Here is an 8,930-nt window from a genome sequence, read left to right as displayed (position 1 = left end):
ACTCCTTCCACCCCTCCCTCCTACTCCTTCCACCCCACTCCTTCCACCCCTCCCTCCACTCCTTCCACCCCTCCCTCCTGCCTTCCACCCCCTCCCTCCTACTCCCCACCCCCTTCCTACTCCTCCCTCCCTCCTTCCACCCCACCCCTCCTCCTACTCCTTCCACCCCTCCCTCCTACTCCTTCCACCCCTCCCTCCTACTCCTTCACCCTCCTCCTACTCCTTCCACCCCTCCCCTTCCCTACTCCTTCCACCCCTCCCTTCCTACTCCTTCCACCCCTCCCTCCTACCCTTCCACCCCTCCTCCTCCCTTCCACCCCTCCTCCACTCCACCCCCTCCCTTCCACTCCTTCCACCCCTCCCTCCTACTCCTTCCACCCCTCCCTCCTACTCCTTCCACCCCTCCTCCTACTCCTTCCACCCCTCCCTCCTACTCCTTCCACCCCTCCCTCCACTCCTTCCACCCCTCCCTCCTACTCCTTCCACCCCTCCTACTCCTTCCACCCCTCCCTCCTACTCCTTCCACCCCTCCCTCCTACTCCTTCCACCCCCCTCCCTTTCCCCCTCCCTCCCTCCACTCCTTCCACCCCTCCCCTACTCCTCCCACTCCTTCCACCCTCCCTCCCTCCTTCCACCCCTCCACCCCCTCTCCTACTCCTTCCACCCCTCCCTCCCACTCCTTCCACCCTCCTTCCACTCCTTCCACCCCCTCCCTCCTCCCCTTCCACCTCCTTCCCTCCACCCCTTCCACCCCTCCCTCCCTACTCCTTCCACCCCCCTCCACTCCTTCCACCTTCCACCTCCTTCTTCCACCCCTCCCTCCTACTCCTTCCACCCCTCCCTCCCTCACTCCTTCCACCTCCCTCCTACTCCTTCCACCCCTCCCTCCTACTCCTTCCACCCCTCCCTCCACCCTTCCCTACCCTCCCTCCTACCCTCCTTCCACCTCCCTTCCACCCCTCCCTCCCACCTCCTCCACCCCTCCTCCACCACCTTCCACTCCTCCTACCCTTCCACCCCTCCTACTCCTCCTTCCCCTCCTTCCACCTCCCACCCTCCCTCCTACCCCCACCCCTCCCTCCTACTCCTTCCACCCCTCCCTCCTACTCCTTCCACCCCTCCCTCCTACTCCTTCCACCCTCCCTCCTACTCCTTCCACCCCTCCCTCCTCCCTCCACCCCTCCCTCCTTCCTTCCCCTCCTCCCTACTCCTTCCACCCCTCCCTCCTACTCCTTCCACCCCTCCTCCCTCCTTCCACCCCTCCCTCCTCCCACCCTCCTTCCACCCCCCCTTCCCTCCTCCCCCCACCTCCCCACTCCTTCCACCCTCCCTCCCCTCCTTCCACCCCTCCCTCCCACCTTCCACCCCTCCCTCCCTCCCTTCCACCCCCTCCTCCACTCCTTCCACCCCTCCCTCCTACTCCTTCCACCCCCTCCTCCTACTCCTTCCACCCCTCCCTCCTACTCCATCCACCCCCTCCCCTACTCCCTTCCACCCCTCTTTCCACTCCTTCCACCCCTCCCTTCACTCCTTCCACCCCCTCCTCCTACTCCTTCCACCCCCCCTCCACTCCTTCCACTCCTTCCACCCTCCCCTCCTACTCCTTCCACCCCTCCCTCCTACTCCTTCCACCCCTCCTCCACTCCTTCCACCCCTCCCTCCCCTCCCTTCCACCCCTCCCTCCTCTCCTTCCACCTCCCTCCTACTCCTTCCACCCCTCCTTCTACTCCTTCCACCCCTCCCTCCCAACTCCCTTCCACCCCTCCCTCCTACTCCCTTCCACCCCTCCCTCCTCTCTTCCACTCCCCCATTGTCCACTCCTTCCACCCTCCCTCATCACCCCTTCCACCCTCCCTCCTTCCATCATCATTCCACCCTCCACCCCCTCCTCCTACCTTCCACCCTCCTTCCACTCCCTTCCACCCCTCCTCCTACTCCTTCCACCCCTCCCTCCTACTCCTTCCACCCCCTCCCTCCCTCCTTCCACCCCCTCCACTCCTTCACCCCTCCTCTCCTACTCCTTCCACCCCTCCCTCCTCCCTCCTCCTACCTCCTTCCACTCCTTCCACCCCTCCCTCCCACTCCTTCCACCCCTCCCTCCTACTCCTTCCACCCCTCCCTTCCTACTCCTTCCACCCCTCCCTCCTACTCCTTCACCCCTCCCTCCTTCCACCCCTCCTCCTACTCCTTCCACCCCTCCCTCCTACTCCTTCCACCCCTCCCTCCTTCCACCCCTCCCTTCCTTCCACCCTCCACCCTTCCACCCCTCCCTACTCCTTCCACCCCTCCCCTCCTACTCCTTCCACCCCTCCTCCTACTCCTTCCACCCCTCCCTCCCCTACTCCTTCCACCCCTCCCTTCCACTCCTTCCCCCCTCCCTCCACTCCTTCCACCCCTCCCTCCCACCCCTTCCACCTCCCTCCACCTCTTCCACTCCTTCCACCCCTCCCCTTCCTACTCCTTCCACCCCTCCCTCCACTCCTTCCACCCCTCCCTCCTACTCCTTCCACCCCTCCCTCCTACTCCTTCCACCCCTCCTTCCACTCCTTCCACCCTCCTCCTACTCCTTCCACCCCTCCCTCCTACTCCTTCCACCCCTCCCTCCTACTCCTTCCACCCCTCCCTTCCACCCTACCCTTCCCTTCACCCTCTCTCCTCCCTCCACCCTTCCACCCCTTCACCCCTCCCTCTACTCCTTCCACCCTCCCTCCTACACCACCTCCTCCTCCTTCCACCCCCTCCCTCCACTCCTTCCACCCCTCCCTCCTACTCCTTCCACCCTCCTCCTACTTCCACCCTCCTTCCACTCCTCCTCTCCTTCTCCTCCCCTTCCACTCCTTCCACCCTCCCTTTCCACTCCTTCCACCCCTCCTCCCACCCTTCCACCCCCTCCCTCCCTCACCTCCTTCCACCCCTCCCTCCTACTCCTTCCACCCCCCCTCCCTCCTTCCACCCCTCCTCCCACTCCTTCCACCCCTCCCTCCCACTCCACCCCTCCCTCCTACTCCTTCCACCTCCCTCCTACTCCTTCCACCCCTCCCTCCTTCACCCTCCCTCCTCACTCCTTCCACCCTCCCTCCCTCCTTCCACCCTCCCTCCCACCTCTTCCACCTTCCCTCCACCTCCCTCCTACTCCTTCCACCCCCCTCCCACTCCTTCCACCCTCCTTCCCTCCCTTCTCCTTCCCCTCCCCTACTCCTTCCACCCCTCCTCCTCCCTACCCCTCCCTCCTACTCCTTCCACCCCCTCCACTCCTTCCACCCCTCCCTCCTACTCCTTCCACCCCTTCCACTCCTTCCACCCCTCCTTCCTTCCACCCCTCCTTCCACTCCTTCCCCCTCCCTCCCACTCCTTCCACCTCCCTCCTACTCCTTCCACCCCCCCTCCTACTCCTTCCACCCCTCCCTCCCCCACTCCTTCCACCCCCCTCCTCCTTCCTTCCCTCTCCTCCCTCCTACTCCCTTCCACCCTCCTCCACCCTTCCACCCCTCCTTCCACCCCTCCACCTCCCCTCCTCTACCCTTCCACCCCTCCCTCCACTCCTTCCACCTCCCCTCCTCCTTCCACCCCTCCCTCCTACTCCTTCCACCCCTCCCTCCACTCCTTCCACCCTCCCTCCACTCCTTCCACCTCCTCCTTCCACCCTCCTCTTCCTTCCACCCTCCCTCCTACTCCCCACCCTCCCTCCTACTCCTTCCACCCTCCCCTTCCACTCCTTCCACCCTCCCCTCCCTTCCACTCCCTTCCACCCCCCCTCCCTCCTCCTACCTCCTTCCACCCCTCCCTCCTACTCCTTCCACCCTCCCTCCTACTCCTTCCACCCCTCCCTCCTTCCACTCCTTCCACCCCTCCCTCCCTACTCCTTCCACCCCCTCCCTCCTACTCCTTCCACCCCTCCTCCTACTCCTTCCACCCTCCCTCCTACTCCTTCCACCCTCCTCCTTCCTTCCACCCCTCCACTCCTCCCACCCCTTCCTTCCACCCCTCCCTCCTACTCCTTCCACCCCTTCCACCCCTCCTCCCTCCTTCCACCCTCCTTCCACCCCCCTTCCACTCCTTCCCCTCCCACTCCTTCCACCCTCCCTCCTACTCCTTCCACTCCTTCCTTCCACCCCTCCCTCCCTCCTTCCACCCCTCCCTCCCACCCTTCCACCCCTCCCTCCTACTCCTTCCACCCCTCCCTCCTACTCCTTCCACCCCCCTCCCCACCCCTCCCTCCACTCCTTCCACCCCCTCCTCCCACTCCTTCCACCCCTCCCTCCTACTCCTTCCACCCTCCCCCCTCCACTCCTTCCACCCCTCCCTCCACTCCCTTCCACCCCTCCCTCCCACCTCCTACTCCTTCCACCCCTCCCCCCCTTCCACCCCCACCCCTCCCTCTCCTTCCACACCCTCCCTCCCCTACTCCTTCCACCCCTCCCTCCACTCCTTCCACCCCTCCCTCCCTTCCACTCCTTCCCCTACCCCTCCCTCCTACTCCCTTCCACCCCCCTCCCTACTCCTTCCACTCCTTCCACCCCTCCCTCCACCTCCCTCCTACTCCTTCACCCCTCCCTCCTACTCCTTCCACCCCTCCCTCCTTCCACCCCTCCTCCTTCCTTCCACCCCTCCCTCCTACTCCTTCCACCCCTCCCTCCTTCCACTCCCTTCCACCCCTCCCTCCTAGTCCTTCCACCCTCCCTCCTACTCCTTCCACCCCTCCCTCCCCTACTCCTTCCACCCCTCCCTCCTACTCCTTCCACCCCTCCCTCCACTCCTTCCACCCCCCTCCCTCCACTCCTTCCACCCCTCCCTCCTACTCCTTCCACCCCTCCCTCTACTCCTTCCACCCCCCATCTCCCTCCTACTCCTTCCACCCCTCCCACCCCCTCTCCCTTCCACCCCCTCCTCCCTCCTTCCACCCCTCCCTCCTACTCCTTCACCCCTCCCTCCACTCCTTCCACCCCTCCTCCCACTCCTTCCACCTCCCTCCCACTCCTTCCACCCCTCCCTCCACCCTCCCTCCACCCCTTCCCCCTCCTACTCCTTCCACCCTTCCACTCCCTCCTCCTCCTTCCACCCTCCCTTCCACTCCTTCCACCCCTCCCTTCCACTCCTTCCACCCCCCCTCCCACCTCCCTCCACTCCTCCACCCCTCCCTCCTACTCCTTCCACCCTCCCTCCCCTTCCACTCCTTCCACCCCTCCCTCCTACTCCTTCCACCCCTCCCTCCTACTCCTTCCACCCCCTCCCTCCTCCTCCACCCTCCTTCCACCCCTCCTCCACTCCTTCCACCCCTCCCTCCTACTCCTTCCACCCCTCCCTCCTACTCCTTCCACCCCTCCCTCCCACTCCCTCCCCTCCTACTCCTTCCACCCCTCCCTCCCACTCCACCCCTCCTTCCACCCTCCCCTTCCACTCCTTCCACCCCTCCCTCCCCACTCCTTCCACCCCTCCCTTCCACTCCTTCCACCCCCCTCCCCCACTCCTCCCACCCCCTCCCTCCTCTCCTTCCACCCCTCCCTCCTACTCCTTCCACCCCTCCTCCACTCCTTCCACCCCCCTCCTACTTCCACTCCTTCCACCCCTCCCTCCCTTCCTTCCATCCCTCCCTCCTACCCTTCCTATCCCTCCCCCCACTCCTTCCACCCCTCCTCACTCCTTCCACCCCTCCCTCCTCCTTCCACCCTCCTTCCACTCCTTCACCCTCCCCTCCTCTCCTTCACCCCTCCTCCTTCCACTCCCCCCCCACTGTCCACCTCCCTTCCACTCCTTCCACCCCCCTCCCACTCCTTCCACCCCTCCCTCCCACTCCCTTCTTCCACCCCTCCCCTTCCACTCCTACTCCTTCCACCCTCCACTCCCTCCTACTCCTTCCACCCCCCTCCCTCCTACTCCTTCCACCCCTCCCTTCCACTCCACCACCCTCCCTCCTACTCCTTCCACCCCTCCCTCCTTCCACTCCTTCCACCCTCCCTCCACTCCTTCCACCCTCCTTACTCCTTCACCCTCCTCCTCCTTCCACCCTCCCTCCTACTCCTTCCACCCTCCCTCCTACTCCTTCCACCCTCCTCTACCTTCCACTCCCTCCACTCCCCCCTCCCTCCTCTCCTTCCACCCCTCCCTCCTACTCCTTCTCCACCCTCCCTCCTTCACTCCCCTCCTATTCACCCCTCCCCCACCCCTCCCTCCCCACTCCTTCCACCCCTCCCTCCACTCCTTCCACCCCTCCCTCTTCCACCCCTCCCACTCCTTCCACCCCTCCCTCCCTCCTTCCACCCCTCCTCCTCCACCCCTCCCTCCTTCCACTCCTCCACCTCCTCCCACTCCTTCCACCCCTCCCTCCCACTCCTTCCACCCTCCTCCCACTCCTTCCACCCCTTCCCTCCACCCCTCCCTCCTCCCTCTCCCCTCCCTCCCCTACTCCTTCCACCCCTCCTCCCTTCCACCCCTCCTTCCACCCCCACTCCCTCCTACTCCTTCCACCCCTCCCTCCCCCATCTCCTTCCACCCCTCCCTCCCACTCCTTCCTACCCCTCCCTCCTACTCCTTCCACCCCTCCTTCCCTCCTTCCACCCCTCCCTCCTACTCCTTCCACCCCTCCCTCCTACTCCTTCTCCACCCCTCCTCCCACTCCTTCCACCCCTCCCTCCCCACTCCTTCCACCCTCCCTCCTACTCCTTCCACCCTCCCTCCTACTACTCCTTCCACCCCTCCACCACTTCCCTCCTCCTCCTTCCACCCTCCTCCCACCACCACCCCTCCCTCCACTCCTTCCACCCTTCCACCCTCCTCCACTCCTTCCACCCCTCCTCCTCCACCCCTCCCTCCCACTCCTTCCACCCTCCCTCCTACCCTTCCACCCTCCCTCCCACTCCTTCCACCCCTCCCTCCCCCCACCCCTCCTTCCCTCCTCCCTCCTTCCACTCCTTCCACCCCTCCTCCTACTCCTTCCACCCCTCCCCTTCCCTTCCACTCACTCCTTCCACCCCACTCTCCCTCCCTCCTACTCCTTCCACCTCCCTCCCTTCCACCCCTCCCTCCCTTCCACCCTACTCCTTCCACCCCTCCCTCCTACTCCTTCCACCCCTCCCTCCCTACTCCTTCCACCCTTCCACCCCTCCCTCCTCCTACTCCTTCCACCCTCCTCCACTCCTTCCACCCCTCCCTCCCCTACTCCTTCCACCCCTCCCTCCTACTCCTTCCACCCCTCCCTCCTACTCCTTCCACCCCTCCCCCTCCTCTCCTTCCACCCTCCCTCCACTCCTTCCACCTCCTTCCACCCTTCCACCCTCCCTCCCCCACCTCCTTCCACCCCTCCCTCCCTCCCCCTCCACTCCTTCCACCCTCCCTCCCTCCTTCCACCCCTCCCTCCCACTCCTTCCACCCTCCCTTCCACTCCTTCCACCCCTCCCTCCTCCTAGTCCTTCCACCCCTCCCTCCTACTCCTTCCACCCCTCCCTCCTCTACTCCTTCCACCCCTCCTCCACTCCTTCCACCCTCCCTCCCTACTCCTTCCACCCCTCCCTCCTATTCCTTCCACCCCTCCCTCCTACTCCTTCCACCCCTCCTCCACTCCTTCCACCCCTCCCTTCCACTCCTTCCACCCCTCCCTCCCACTCCTTCCACCCTCCCTTCCACTCCTTCCACCCCTCCCTCCTACTCCTTCCACCACTCCTCCACTCCTTCCACCCCTCCCTCCCTACTCCTTCCACCCCTCCCTCCTACTCCTTCCACCCCTCCCTCCTACTCCTTCCACCCCTCCTCCACTCCTTCCACCCCTCCCTCCCTACTCCTTCCACCCTCCCTCCTATTCCTTCCACCCCTCCCTCCCTACTCCTTCCACCCCTCCTCCCTCCCTACTCCTTCCACCCCTCCCTCCTACTCCTTCCACCCCTCCCTCCTACTCCTTCCACCCCTCCTCCACTCCTTCCACCCCTCCCTCCCTACTCCTTCCACCCCTCCCTCCTATTCCTTCCACCCCTCCCTCCTACTCCTTCCACCCCCTCCTCCCTCCCTTCCACCCCTCCCTTCCACTCCTTCCACCCCTCCCTCCCACTCCTTCCACCCCTCCCTTCCACTCCTTCCACCCCTCCCTCCTACTCCTTCCACCCCTCCCTCCTACTCCTTCCACCCCTCCCTCCTACTCCTTCCACCCCTCCTCCACTCCTTCCACCCCTCCCTTCCACTCCTTCCACCCCTCCCTCCTACTCCTTCCACCCCCTCCCTCCTACTCCTTCCACCCCTCCCTTCCACTCCTTCCACCCCTCCTCCACTCCTTCCACCCCTCCCTCCCTAATCCTTCTCCACCCCTCCCTCCCTACTCTTTCCACCACCCCTCCCTCCCTACTCCTTCCACCACCCCTCCCTCCACACTCTTTCCTCCACCCCTCCCTCCCCATTCCTTCCTTGTGTGTCTATGCAGGTAGCTGGAACAGTGTGTGTGTTTACCTATTTCAGACTGCAGGTAGACAGACAGAGAGATAAACACATCAGATCTATTTTAACAACATGTCATATTGTGTGTGTCAGGGTGTGTCTATCTCTTTGTCTGTGTGTTTGCTGACGTTGTTGGAAACTCTGATGAGCATGCGAGCTGCTTTCAGATGCTCCCCCTCTCTTCAAATGGATCTGAAATCAATCAATCAAAACATCAATACATCAACCAATCAATACATAAATAAACCAACCCATAAATCAATCAACCAGCTCGGGGATTTGAACTTGCAACCTTCCGGTTTCTAGTCCAACACTCTAACCACCAGGCTACCCTACCACCCAGGGTAGCCTATTGGTTGGTTGGTTAATGCATTGGTTGATGTATTAGTTGGTTGGTTGATGTATTGGTTGGTTCATGGATGTATTGGTTGGTTGATGTATTGGTTGGTTGATGTATTGGTTGGTTTATTGGTTCATTTGTTGGTTGGTGTGTTGATTGATTTATTGGTTGG

The 8,930-nt window shown here is 63.6% G+C and overlaps 1 protein-coding gene across 1 annotated transcript in view; it reads right to left on the bottom strand.

The window, feature by feature from the left end:
- Positions 1 to 8,570, bottom strand: part of LOC135561975 (WD repeat-containing protein 19-like) — a 101,597-nt gene extending 93,027 nt beyond the window's left edge. The window contains exon 1 of the mRNA XM_065004508.1: positions 8,547 to 8,570. Within this exon, the coding sequence (XP_064860580.1) occupies positions 8,547 to 8,570 (24 nt within the window). The remainder of the gene's footprint in view (positions 1 to 8,546) is intronic.
- Between the last annotated feature and the right edge of the window lie 360 nt (positions 8,571 to 8,930).

Source organism: Oncorhynchus nerka, linkage group LG18 (assembly GCF_034236695.1).
Source record: "Oncorhynchus nerka isolate Pitt River linkage group LG18, Oner_Uvic_2.0, whole genome shotgun sequence".
NCBI lineage: Eukaryota > Metazoa > Chordata > Actinopteri > Salmoniformes > Salmonidae > Oncorhynchus > Oncorhynchus nerka.
The sequence above is the reverse complement of the archived record's forward strand: the minus strand, read 5'-3'. Positions and strand labels throughout refer to the sequence as shown.